At 39.3% G+C, this 14,429-nt stretch overlaps 1 protein-coding gene across 1 annotated transcript in view; it reads left to right on the top strand.

The window, feature by feature from the left end:
• The window catches only part of LOC139309780 (vomeronasal type-2 receptor 26-like), a 70,126-nt gene extending 61,368 nt beyond the window's left edge, over positions 1 to 8,758 (top strand). Inside the window, exon 6 of the mRNA XM_070933987.1 lies at positions 7,854 to 8,758. Coding sequence (XP_070790088.1) covers positions 7,854 to 8,758 — 905 coding nt within the window. The remainder of the gene's footprint in view (positions 1 to 7,853) is intronic.
• The last annotated feature ends 5,671 nt before the right edge of the window (positions 8,759 to 14,429 follow it).

The raw sequence follows: 14,429 nt of genomic DNA on the forward strand, positions 1-14,429 counted from the left end.
GAATTTATGCTGTCCATTTCATACTTGGAGATTTGCCAGGACCCATTGAAGGGAAAGTCTGGATCATCACACTCTTTGGAGAATTACCAGTGAAAAGTCACCGAGTTTACCAATATGTCCATAGCATTTGGAACTTTCAGATCCAGGAAAGAGGACATGACAATACTTACCAATCACCTATCATTGTGGCACCATTACGTAAGTGTTTTCAGTGTTCTTTTTCAAAGCACGTCTTTACTGCCAAAGGCCGAAAAAGATGCACCCAGAAGGCACCACTGGAGACTAAAGACGAAAAGAATAATTACAAATTTGAAGTTGACCCCCGTGTTTACAGTGTTGTTAGGACTCTGGCTTATGCTTTGAATGCAGCATATTCTTCCATATCCAGGAGGAGAAGGAAGGAGGTTGAAGAGGCTTTGGGGGCTCCAAGACTTCAGCCATGGCAGGTACGGGGTTCCATCAAACTTAATCCAAATAAAAAGAAGGGGAACCATATCAATCTCCTTGTACTACAACAGTCTAACATTTTTGACCAACCTGATCTTTTGACTCATAATGTTCTCAAGAGTAGGAATTATGAGAGATATTGGAAGAATGTTGTAGCCTCCCTTTTCCAACTATGGGTTAGTTTGAAAAGTGCTCCCAGATGCTTTCTGATTTTCCTATAAGCAAACATGACTCTTCTTGTTTTAACTAAGGCTAAGAGCAGCTCCTTTAATTATTGCCTTGGCTTCCTTGCCCTTCTGTAAATCTGATCCTCTTTTTATACAAAGTTTTCTCCAAGCATGGTTCCTGCAAGGGGATCTGGTACTTAAATTGGGATCTCGCCAAACTAGAACAGTCATTTCCTGAGATTCTTATGGATACATTTGCTTCTTTCCATTATTACCACACAGCTGGCTCATATTCAATTTGCAGGAAATCTTCAATAGTTTTCTGGAAGTTTGGTATTTTTAAAAAGACATCAAAATAGCTTTGTCTACAAGATGATATTAAACTTGCATCATAAAAATCATCATGTATGAATTCTACCTGCCTGTATTAATAAAAATGTAGAACAGATGATAAAGGACTAATTGTTGTTCATAGCTTCCCAGTTTTATGAGGAACATTGAAAATTATTTGAGTACAATTTTATAGTCAGTTTTTATCCATTTAATGATTGCCATCATCCAGCCATCACTTAAGTAGGTTTCTAATCATAACCTCATGAAGTACGTTGTCAATACTGTGCTGAAATTGAGTTATCAAATCAAACTTTTCCACAATCTAACAAGAAAGGCCCCAATAACCCAATCAACAACTAAAAAGCCACACATCAGGCTATAAACACCACACACAGAATAGCCCAAAGCCCATGCTGTGCTAGACAGAAGTTCCCTGAGGATGGGCCAAAAGCTCAGAAGATTAAACCTCTGGTCTTGGTGTCTCACCCAGACTGGATCCTGTAATAAGAAAGTGTAATTATATGTGGGAATGATTCAGGGGATTGAAGGAAGAGATGTTTCCTAGACAATGGTTTGATAAGAGGGGGACACAGCTGCATAGGAGTAGAGAAAGAAATTCAGAAAGGATCTGAACTTTTCAGGCTTTAAAAAGCATTGATGGGAGATTTGTACTTTCACACTTGCAAGATTCTTTTAATAAAGAATTTAATAAATTACAATAAAGTAGAATTAGCTCACCTGGTAGTGTTACCCATCTGGTTTACATGGCAGAATATTAGCCTAGCAACTTCTTGGCAAATTTTGAAGGACTGAATAATCTGTTTGTTTTGTTTGTTGTGTATTTTTGACCTGTTCTTGAATGCTGCTTATAACTGGCAAATTGTATCAATTATTTATTTTGTCAATATATGATTGACAACATTTGCTGAATTTTGGTTATCTTTGCTTTCTGGTAATCACACAGTTACTTTCAAGGAGTTTAAGAAGTTTCTTAAGAAGAGTTTATTTATTCAATTTATTTGTGACCTGCTATAGAAAGTTCCATATAATTAACAAGATATTTTGTCAATACATATCTAGTCAAAATATGATTGATAATCCTTTGAGCTTTTCTTTTTCCCCCTTTGAATATAGTGGTAACACTTGTTCCTCCAAACAAGAATATTTGTAAATTAGACAACTGTATTAGACATAGTCTAATTAGTCTATGAAGAGAAGGACCAGGGGTGACATGATAACAGTGTTCCAATATTTGAGGGGCTGTCACAGAGAGGAGGGGGTCAAGCTATTTTCCAAAGCACCTGAAGACCAGACATGGATGGAAACTGATCAAGGAGAGATTCAACCTAGAAATAAGGAGGAATTTTTTTTATCAGTGAGAACAATCAACCAGTGGAACAGAAGCTGCCTTTGGAAGTTGTGGATGCTTCATCACTGGAGGCTTTCAAGAAGAGACTGGACTGCCATCTGTCAGAAATAGTATAGGGCTGTGATGGCAAACATACATGCTGACCAGCTGATCGTTGGGTTTACAGCGCTCTGGCTCATGCACACCTTCCAGTTTGGGTACTCTGTGCCTAAAAGGTTCAGTCCTGCTTGAGTAGGGGAGTGGACTAGCTGACCTACAAGGTCCCTTCCAACTCTGCATTGACTACTGCAATGCTCTCTACATGGGGCTCCCCTTGAGGGGCACCCGGAGGCTCCAGCTGGTTCAGAATGCAGCAGCGCGGGTAGTGACGGGAGCAGCATGGCGCTCCCATGTAACACCACTCCTGCGCGAGCTGCACTGGCTCCCGGTGGTCTTCCAGGTGCACTTCAAGGTGTTGGTCATCACCTTTAAAGCGCTCCATGGCATAGGGCCTAGCTATCTTCGAGACCGCCTGCTGCTACCGACGACCTCCCAGCGACCCGTGCGCTCCCACAGAGAGGGCCTCCTCGGGGTGCCATCAGCCAAACAGTGCAGGCTGGTGACCCCCAGGGGGAGGGCCTTCTCTGTGGGGGCACCTACCCTCTGGAATCAGCTGCCCCCAGAGATAAGGAGAATCCAAGACCTCGGTGCCTTCCACCATGCCCTTAAAACCCACTTTTTCCAGCAAGCCGGGCTGCTTAAGAAGAAATTTTTTAAATTTTTTAAATGTTTAATTGGTTTGTGGTTTTTTAAATTTTTGGGCCAAATTTATATAGATTTTAATTGTTTTTAATATTTGTATTTCATGTTTTTAATTCTGGCTGTGCACCGCCCTGAGTCCTCAGGGAGAAGGGTGGTATATAAATTGGAAATAAAATAAATAAAATAAAATAAAATAAAAAGACCATATGGGATAAGAAATTAAGGTGCCATTTAAAATTCTTGATTTTTCCATTCTAGTTTCATCCATTTCTGCAGAAGAATAAATTTTGCAATCTTTCTGAGATGAAAATGTACTTGGACCAAAATGGAGAGCTGGTAGCAGATATGAACATCTGGAGCTGGGTGGTTCTCCCGAAGAAGAATTCTATCATAAAGAAAACAGGGAGTTTTGAAAGACAGAGATTTTTTATCAGCCAAGGTTTTCTTTCACAACTGAAATTGCTGAATAAGGTGCATAAAATATTGGTGTCTTTTTAATGTCTTCCAAAGCCTTAGGACCCATTCCAATTTCCAAAATTTCTAGCTGCTGGCCGTAGTCCAGATAATTGCACTACAATATTGTGACTAGGGATTTGGATCTATTGTTTCCAAAAAGTGCAGAAGACCATTTGAATTTGTTCTTGCCATATAAATTATTGCACAATGCAGATTGTACCTGGTCATCAATTTCATTGGGAGCTTCATCATCACTGTTGCCAGAATCGGAGGCAGTGGGTTCCTCATCGTCCATTACAAAATTTTCATCACAATCCGATTCCACTTCACTCAGATCACTCTCTGCCTCTCCATACCATTTTAGAACAGTTTCTTTGAAGTTTGGAACACCAAATCACAGTCTTTTTGGCGGAAAACCTGGCCCCGATATTATAAAAAAGATCTGCGGTCAAAATGAAATTCAAAACTGAAATTCAAATGCTGCTACAGAAAACACCAAATAACTGATGCAAGCACAATGCTGCATACACTCTTATTGATGGGAAACAAAAGCTATTCGCAACCGGAATGGTCCATTTCTAAAAATAGGGGTGTTCCGAACATTTTGGAAAACTGTTGCGGTCACTATGACCGCAGGTCTGTGGTTATGGGTTATAATCATAGATATTTGAAGAATGGAGGAATTCATGTTAATACAGCCATGAGGAAGAACCCACTGGTTGTCACTTAATTTTTTTTTTTTATTTTTTTTAAATTTGATTTATATGCCGCCCTTCTCCGGAGACTCAGGGCGGCTTACAATGTGCTCAGCAATAGCCTTCATACTTTTGTATATTTTATACAAAGTCAGCTTATTGCCCCCACAAACTGGGTCCTCATTTAACCTACCTTAGAAAGGATGGAAGGCTGAGTCAACCTTGAGCCTTGGAGAGATTCGAACCAGCAGTAAATTGCAGGCAGCTGTGTTAATAACAGGGTGCTTTAAACCACTGTAGTACCAAGGCTCTTAATGCTTAAATCTTTTCCTCAATTCCATCCTTCTAATATTTATTAAGTAGAAATTTCTTTATTGAAATGAGATGTGCCAGAAGCAAAAGGGAGGAAATAAATGAAAAATCTGTTGGTAATTTTATCTCCTGCAATCGTTGGGAACTTGTTAAGGATTTCCTATTTATCAAAGGGAATCCTGTAGGCTACTTAGCTAATGTTATTTTTGAGCACAGTTTTTCCTGAATGATAACTTATTTTCTTTGGCATTCGTTGTTTTTCTGCTTAGCCTCTGCCTCAGTCCAAATGTGTGGAAAACTGTCATCCTGGATTTTTCAAACAGACTCGGCAAGGAGAGCCAGTTTGCTGCTATGATTGTGTTCTTTGTCCGGAGGGGACCATCTCCACTCAAGAAGGTGGGTGACACTCCACGAAACAGTGCCAGATTCGTCCAGAGAATTTTGTGCCTGTTAAAGGAAGCACAGTTAAGATTGATTATTTTGTTCTTGTTTATTTTCAAGTTTCCCAATTTCTTTCATTATGGAAAAGATTTTGAAGGATGAGGTAGGATGGGATTAAAGGACATAATGGATCTGCCAAAATAAGTCTCTCTTCTACTTGTCAGTTTGGAAGTGTCCTTCCATGTTATTCTTTCTTAGCAATAGTTGAATTTTTTAAAATATAAGGAATTGTTTCAGGTCAATAGATTTTCCTCACCCATATCAAATTTTCCTTAAGGACAAAATCTCTCCCCCCTTCTCTCTCTCTCCCTCCCTCCCTCCCTCCCTCCCTCTCCCCTCTCCCCCCTCTCCTATATTAGGAATAATCTGCCTATTTTTTTCTCCAATGCTTTAATTATCTATGTTATAATTCAAGAGTTAAACATAAATATTATTTGTAGCTCATTTCAATAATTCCAGGTTCAGTATAACCACCATAATGGATTCCTTTGTTGGATTGCTACTTGGCCTTCCCACTTCTTCTCGTCTTTCCAATTTTTGGGGTTATTAAATAGTGAAATAGAAAGAATTACAGCACAAAAAAGAAAGAAAAGAAAAGAAAAGAAAAGAAAAGAAAAGAAAAGAAAAGAAAAGAAAAGAAAAGAAAAGAAAAGAAAAAGAAAAGATTCTATCTGTATTTCCCTATGAAAAAAAAATCCTTGCATACACTATAGGGATTAAAAGGAAGCAGATCTAAGATAAAGGAAGGAGAAAGGGGCCATTTAAAAAAAAAAATCCACACATCTATTTTATATCATTGTGGAGCTCTTTCAGTCTTTAAAACTGTTAGCAAATCTATAATCAAAATATTTTGTGTCATCATCTCATTTTCGAACCATTTAAATGTTTAAGTCCTGAGTTACATCAGAAATTAACCTTTTTGTTTAAGTATGTCGGAGTGTGCACAGTGTGACTATGTGAGACAACCCAGGAGCAATAACATCAAACAGAGGTTTGTTATAATAAATAGTGGTTTATCTCTACAAAAGGATATGCATACACATACTAGGCAAAGGAGAAAACAATCAATCAGCAATCTACAGCACAGAAGCAAACATGGAGAGAGAGATATGCCCCAACAGACTCTTAAAGTGGTAACAGTCAAATAACCCTACAGTCTCATTCCTCATCATTACAGTATTACAGCATTATAGCAGCTGGTCAGCTCTTAAAGTATTTCCCTGACAAAATATTTTTTAAAATTTATTTATCACTTAAAGTGACTCAGGGTGACATACAATAAAATCAAGAAGAAAACATACTACAAAACGAGATTTAAACAATGACATTTTTTTAAATTAATAAGATTGCTAGAAGGGAATACACCAAGACATAATCAGCGCACAAGCTATTTGTTACTAGGGGATCCCCAGGCCTATTGAAAGAAACATGTTTTAGGAGATTTCTACAAGGCCTCAAAAGTTGGAGCTACTCTCACTTTGAGGTTAGTTTGTTGGCCCAGCCCATGCTGAGAGAAGTGCCTGGGATCCAATACTTAATTTCTATACAGAAGTAAATTTGAGCCCTTGGGTACCAAGTCCAAAGCAAGTGTATCTGCTGATATTTGTTTTTATACCATGAAATCACTTATACACATACACCATTTACAAATGGTTCAGAATACAATGGCACACACCACTGTTGGGTTCCCTTACATTCTACCATATTTATTTATTTATTTATTTATTTATTTATTTATTTATTTATTTATTTATTTATTTATTTATTTATTTATTTTTTCAAATTTCTATACCGCCCTTCTCCTTTTGGACTCAGGGCGGTGAACAGCCAAGTAAAACCCCTGTTGTGTGTAATATGGTAGCTACCATAGTACGCCCCTGTTGTGTGAGCTGTACAGGCACCCAATTTCTTCCCAAGTGCAAGTAAGTTCATCTTTAAAGCTCTGCATGGCATAGGACGATAATGGCGAACCTATGGCACGCGTGCCACAGGTGTCACATGGAACCATATCTGTGGGCACCTAGCATTGCCCTAGTTCAGCTCCAGTGTGCATGCGCGCACTGGCCAACTGATTTTCGGGCCTTCCGGGCCCACCAGAAGTTGGGAATTGGTCCGTTTCTGGCCTCCAAAGGGCCTCTGGGGGTGGGAAAGACCATTTTTGCCCTTCCCAGGCTCCAAGAAAACCTCTGGAGTCTAGAGAGAGAGACAAATGGGCCTACCGGGCCCACCGGTAACCTTTTTGCTGTCACGTGCCAAAAGCGGGGGGAGCACAAGGGAGTCACATGCATATGCATGGGGGGGGGCACGGGGCATTGAATTATGGGTGTGGGCAAGCATGTGCGACCCCCCCACTGCTCCCCCCGCTTTTGGCACACAACGGCAAAAAGGTTAGCCATCACTGGCATAGGACCATGGTATTGGTGGGAATTCCTTGAGGTGCTCTGCCCATCTCATTACAATGAATATGAAACTCATGCTCCAGGTCCATTCCCTAAAATGTTGTCACTTTGTGGTTCCCTGGAAGCCTGCCTTTTTTGTTGCAGTCCCTGCTCTGTTAAGATCTGACAGACTGCTACCCTTCTAACCTTCCAGAAAAATGTCTCTTCCCACCAGGCATTGGAATAGGATGAAGTCAGAGCAGGATGAAAGTATGGGTGAACACAGTGAAGGGTATTTGTGGTGCCAGGTATTCCTCTTTTGGGTATTATTTTATTATTCTTTATATAATCATATATATACTGTAATTGTATATGTGTATCTTTATGTACAGACTCCTCTTTACCATTTAATTAGGGATTTCCTGTCTCTCAGTATCAGCTGTCATCTAAGCATGCCTTTCTTGAAATATGAAAGGAGAGACTATAAAAGAAATATGACTTTCTGTTTTCTCAGATACTGAAAAATGTACTAAGTGCCCAGATGATCAATATCCAAGCCAGAACCGAATTGAATGTATCCCCAAAAGAATATCCTTCCTGTCCTATGAAGAACATCTGAGTTTTATCCTTGTCTCCTTTGCCCTATTCTGGTTCCTAACCACAGTCTCTGTTTTAATCATATTCATTAAATATCTAGAAACTCCCATTGTCAAAGCCAACAACCGGGATCTCTCCTATATCCTCCTCGTCTCCCTCCTGCTTTGCTTCCTGTCTCCTTTACTCTTCATTGGTCAACCAAGGAAACTCACCTGCCTTCTCCGACAAACAGTGTTCAGCATTGTCTTCTCAGTAGCCGTGTCTTCTGTGTTGGCCAAAACAATCACAGTGGTGCTGGCTTTTCTGGCTACAAAACCAGGAAATCGAGTAAGGAGATGGCTGGGGAAGAGCTTGGCCAACTCCATCATCCTTTCTTCTTCTGCTGTCCAAATTATCATCTGCTCCATCTGGCTGGGAGTTTCTCCCCCATTCCCTGACTCTGACCTCCACTCCCAGCCAGGAGTGATCATCCTTCAATGCAATGAAGGTTCTGTCACCATGTTTTATATTGTCCTGGGCTACATGGGCTTCCTAGCTGCTATATGCTTCACAGTAGCTTTCCTGGCCAGGAACCTGCCTGGGGCCTTCAATGAAGCCAAGCTGATCACCTTCAGCATGCTGGTCTTCTGCAGTGTTTGGGTCTCCTTTCTGCCCACCTACCTGAGCACCAAAGGAAAGTCCATGGTGATTGTGCAGGTCTTCTCCATCTTGACTTCCAGTGCTGGATTGCTGGGCTGCATCTTCTTCCCCAAGTGCTACATTATCATCCTGAGACCAGATCTAAATACTAAGGAACATTTAATGATAAAAGTGGGGAACTGATAATGAAATTTTTTCTTAGGCTCATGACAATTATTTTTTCTTTGCAGTTTGTACCTTCCCTTTCATGTGTTTAATATTAGGATTATTTAAATGTGAAAAAAATAAAAATATGAATATCCATAAATACACTATGAGCCAGCTATAACAGAAGAAAAGAGAAAAATAATAATAAAAAGACCCATATAATATCCATTGGTATCAATCAGGAATTAATTCAAACCTTAAACTTTTTTAAAGTGTAGGTTTTAGAGAAACAGTGCTTCATTTTCTTGGCAAAAATAGATAACAGACTTAACAGATAACATTCTTTAATATTCAGGTTAGTTGCATAAATGCATTATATACTTTAGCGATATAATTTACATCACATCTACATTTTAACTCTTACATTTCTGTCCAAAATTGTTTAAATGTAAACTTTGCTTTGAAGCAAAAATAAAGTTATACAAAAAGAAATAATAGGAATTAGAGTCCTTATATTACTTATAACACCGTATCTCTTCCGCCCTCCCTTCTTTGTTTTTCTGACACACAAGCACTCACACAAATCTGATGCCCAGCAGTCCAATACGTATAAAATATTAATATTTTCTGATGGATTAATTTCACTATTAAATTATAACTAATATATGTTACATTTTTAAGACATTGACCCAAGTTATTCCAGTTTTTCATTTCATAGGTCAGGTATATAAATATTGCTAATTGTCATTCTATTTTTTTTTAAAAAAATTAAACTTTTGTGTTTGGGTCAAGGATCCTAAAATTCCAGGCATACCTTAGATGCTGTTAATGCACCTGGGCCATGCAGTCTTGTCAGTGTCTATTTCAACTGTATTATATTTGCCAAGCATATTTAGAACTCAATGAAATGAAATAAAACACCTGCAAGAAAACACCCAAGCTCAGATATTACCTAGTTGTAAATTGTAAAAGTTCCTTGTATTTCAAAGAAAATATGTACTATGTTCACATGATATAAGAGTAAATTTAAAAAAATCAGATCTACCTATTTCTAAGTGGGAAATAGTTGAAAAACTGGAATTATTATAACTCCCTTCCTTTTCATATCAATAAATCTTGCTAAAGAGAACTCTGTGAAAATCAGTCAATGAAGTAGGCCAGTGATGGCAAACCTTTTTGGCACACACTCGTTGGGGTCGCACTCCAGAAAAACTGAACTTCCGAGTTCTAGCGCACATGCGCGCCTGATAATCAGCTGGCCAGCACACATGTGCAGGCTGGTTTTTGACACTGCTGCATGCGTGAAGGACAGCTGATCATTGCGTGCATATGCGTGCCAGGAACCTGGAAGACAAACAGGCAAGGCCGCATGTGCCGGGCAACATGACTTTGTGTGTCACTTTGGGCACGCATGCCATAGCCCTGGTGGTGCAGCAGACTAAAGTGCTGTTAAGTAACACCAGCTGCCTGCAATTACTGCAAGTTCAAATCTCACCAGGCTCAAGGTTGACTCAGCCTTCCATCCTTTCGAGGTAGGTAAAATGAGAACCCGGATTGTGTGGGCAATAAGCTGACTTTGTATAAAATAGAACGCCACTTAGGGCACCCCCGAAAGCCCTACTAAGCAGGTATATACAAAAGTATGAAGGCTATTGCTTAATGCATTGTAAGCTTCCCTGAGTCTCCAGAGAAGGGCGGCATATAAATCGAACCAATAAATAAACAATAAATAAATAGGGTCGCCATCACAGAAGTCATCACACTGACTCCCTGCAGGGAGGTATGACAACAGTGGGCTGAAAGGCAACGTGAGAGCAATCTGTCTTTGGCAATGGACTGATATTTATGATCTCCACTGCCACATCACATCTCAGCCAGCCTGAGACAAAAAACCGAACAAAACAAATCTAGCTGCTGCCTCCTGAAAGCTTGTAACAGACCATGGATGACAACAGCCACCCCTCTTCCACTCCCCGGAGGCAAAACCACAAACCAATGTGGTCATATTTCTGACCAAGAGGGTGATCCCAACTTTCTGGACACAACCAGGCTTTGGTGAGACATGGTAGATAACATTGTGGACAGCAACAAAATCAGGTCACATCAACTGGCCTTTCAAAAGCAATAGCCAGAACCCAGAGTCATGAACCTGGCCTGGCCTAACTCTCCCTTTTAAATTTTTAAATCGTTTGATTTGTTTTATAAATTGGGTGTTTTAATTTGTGTTTCGGCCAAAATATTTAATAATTTTAAGGGACTTTTAATCTTTGTATGATCTGTATTTTATCTTGGCTGTTCACCGCCCTGAGTCCTCTGGGAGTAGGGTGGTATAGAAATTTGATAAATAAATAAATAAATAAATAAATAAATAAATAAATAAATAAATAAATAAATAAATAAATAAACAAACCTTAAAATGGGACCTCTTTCAAGTGGTGGGCCTGGGATATTGGGCCATTATGGTGAGGAACAGGACCTGCCTATCCTCCCAGCACCCCTTCCCCATCTTAAACCTTCTAGGTGTATATATTACTTTCCCCCATCCTCCTGATAAAAAAACCTGATCCTCAAATAACTTGGACTCTCAGCTGGACCTTCACAGCATATGGAGGTCTTGGTATCCTTACAATTTATATTGATATTGTTTCCTGATTGCTTATTTGTAATCTATGACTATCATTAAGTGTTGTACCTTATGATTCTTGATGAACATATCTTTTATTTTATGTACACTGAGAGCATATGCACCAAGACAAATTCCTTGTGTGTCCAATCACACTTGGCCAATAAAGTTCTATTCTATTCTATTCTATTCTATTCTATTCTATTCTATTCTATTCAGGGAGAAGGGTCACAGAAAGCCTCAGAGATTGGGATGTCAAAAGGGTCTCAACCCACCAAGTATATACACAAAAAAAGATCACACGTTCCCTCCCAAACTAGTTTGGGAAGAAGTCCGACAGTACAATCCACCACACAGTGGACACTGCCAGCATCAAAGCTGCAGACCTCACATTTATTTGATAAAATGATAAACTTTGTATACAATATAAAGGCATCTCAGTGTCTTGCAAGGAAATGGAAGGACAACAGAGAATGTATCGAGGAAGAAAAAAGTCTATCTTTCGTATAACTTTCTCCCAATTTACCCAATGATACAGTCCACAAGCTATCACTTTTGTCAGGATTCCAAGTAATACACCCATTGCAAACAGAACTCCAAAGCAGGTTGATTCATCAAAGAACAGTTTTATTAGGAGATGCCATCTTGGTACAAAGTGGTGGAAAGCTAGCTATGAGTGTTCCCGTGCTTTCCACCTCATTAAAAAGTGAAAATTTCCTGTTTTCCCAAACAATAAATCACATTGTCCAAGCTGGGTGCTGGCTGGTTGCCTGGTTACTTTTCTCCTCCTCCTCTGGCCAGCCAGCTGTTGGAATGGCTCTGACTTTTGTTTTGGCTACAAAACCCCAACTTTCTCTACTCCCCCCCCCACTCAGCTCCAGGCTGCATCAAGCCTGAAGCCATGTGAAGAGAAATCCCCATTGAAAACCTACATAAAAGAAAAGAAAATGGCCACAGCCAGGTCAGCTTCAGGATGGACAACTTTCCTCAATCTTTGCCAGCTCTCATTCCAAAATTGATAATGCTAGAACATACAGTAAATGAAATTTCACTTCAGCCACAAGCAATTTCCAAATCAGCTCCAATTTGGGATTAATATATGGAAATCTAATATGAAAGAAAATCCCAAACAGGCTCCATTTTTAATATTAGACTGGATTTAGGGATATATAAAGTTAAAATCTCGAGTGTTTTCCCGCATCATTAAAAGTCTGTTAGTCGAAATACTGGCTAAAATCCCAGCTTAAAATCCTCCAAAATCCCAACAAACACTTTGTAAGGTCTTTTGAAACTCTGGCTAAAATCCTAACCAACACTTTAAAAGTTTTCTTTTTGGCAACGTTTCGACAAGCTCTCTAACTTGTCATCATCAGGCCCCTACTTTCAGTTTAGAAGCTCCGGAGAAGGGCGGCATATAAATCAAATTAAAAAAAAAAAAAAGACCACAACTTTCATGGTAAAATAGAACAATGTGGGATAGACAGTAACATGACAAAATGGATACATAATTCCTGACCACTCAGCAGGTAGTCCTCAATGGAACTACATCTACATGGAGGGAAGCATGCATTCGGGTGTGTCAAGATTTGGTCTTGGGTCTGATGCTCTTTAACATTTTCATAAATAATCTAGATGAGTGGATAGAGGGGGAAATCATTAAATTTGCAGGTGACACCAAGCTGGGGGGGGGGAAATTGCTAACATTTTGGAAGATAGACTCAAGATTCAGAAGGGTCTTGACAAACTTGAGCAAGATACAGTTCAGACGTTAGAAAAGTAAGGTTCTGCTCTTAGGCATATAACCCCCAAAAAACAAACAAACAAACAAAAAAATAAATAAACAAGTGAAGATGTATTGTCCAAGGAGCATGATAATTTTTTATTTATTTTATTTTACTTTATTTTATTTTATTTCTATACCTCCCTTCTCCTGCGGGACTCAGGGCGGTGTACAGCCGAGATAAAACATAGCATATAAAATTTAAAAAACAATTTAAAAAACAATTAAATAATTTTGGCCCAAAATTTAAAACAACCCAATTAAAACCGAATTCAGTTAAAAACTGAGAGGATGGGATCAAGCCAGCCTGGCTAGATGGAATAAGTGTGTTTTCAGGGCCCGACGAAAAGTCCGGAGGTCTGATATCGTGCGTATCTCAGGGGGCAGGTCATTCCAGAGGGCAGGTGCTTTATTTACCTTGAGTGAGGTAAATAACTTTACCTCACTCAATAATAATAACTGTGAGAGGGATCTTGGAGTCTTAGTGGACTATCATTTAAAGATGGGCCTTAAGAGCCTGTAGTACAGTGGACTAAAGTGCTGTAATAAACACCTGCTACTTGCAATTACTGCAAGTTCAAATCTCTCCAAGACTCAAGGTTGACTCAGCCTTCAAAGGTAGGTAAAATGAGGACCCAGATTGAGAGGGCAATAAACTGATTTTGTATAAATATACAAAAGTATGAAGGCTATTGCTTAATGCATTGTAAGCCATCCTGAGTCTCCGGAGAAGGGCGGCATATAAATTAAAGCAAAACAAATAAACAAAAAAAAAAATAAGTGTGCTACAGCTGAAGAAAAAACAAAAACAAAAAACCCCAACACAGTTCTAGGCTGCATAAACAGAGGGATAGAATCAAGATCATGTGAAGTGTTAATATCACTTTATAATGCCTTGGTAAGGCCACACGTGGAATACTGCATCCAGTTTTGGTCGCCATGGTATAAAAAAGATGTTGCAACAAGAAAGAGCAACAAAGATGATTAGGGGACTGGAGGCTAAAACTTATAGAGAAGATAGTATGTCTAGTTTAATGAAAAGAAGGACTAGGGGAGACATGATAGCAATGTTCCATTTACTGAGAGGCTGCCACAAAAAAGAGGGAGTCAAGCTATTCTCCAAAGCACCTGAAGGCAGGACAAGAAGCAATAGATGGAATCTAACCAAGGAGAGAAGCAACCTAGAAGAAATTTCCTGACAGAACAATTAACTTGCCTCCAGAGGATGTGAACGCTCCAACACTGGACGTTTTTAAGAAGACATTGGACAACCATTTGTCTGAAATAGTATAGGGTTTCTTGCC

Source organism: Pituophis catenifer, unplaced genomic scaffold, assembly GCF_029215685.1.
Source record: "Pituophis catenifer annectens isolate HBS135680 unplaced genomic scaffold, rPitCat1.0.hap2 SCAF_2, whole genome shotgun sequence".
Taxonomy (NCBI): domain Eukaryota; kingdom Metazoa; phylum Chordata; class Lepidosauria; order Squamata; family Colubridae; genus Pituophis; species Pituophis catenifer.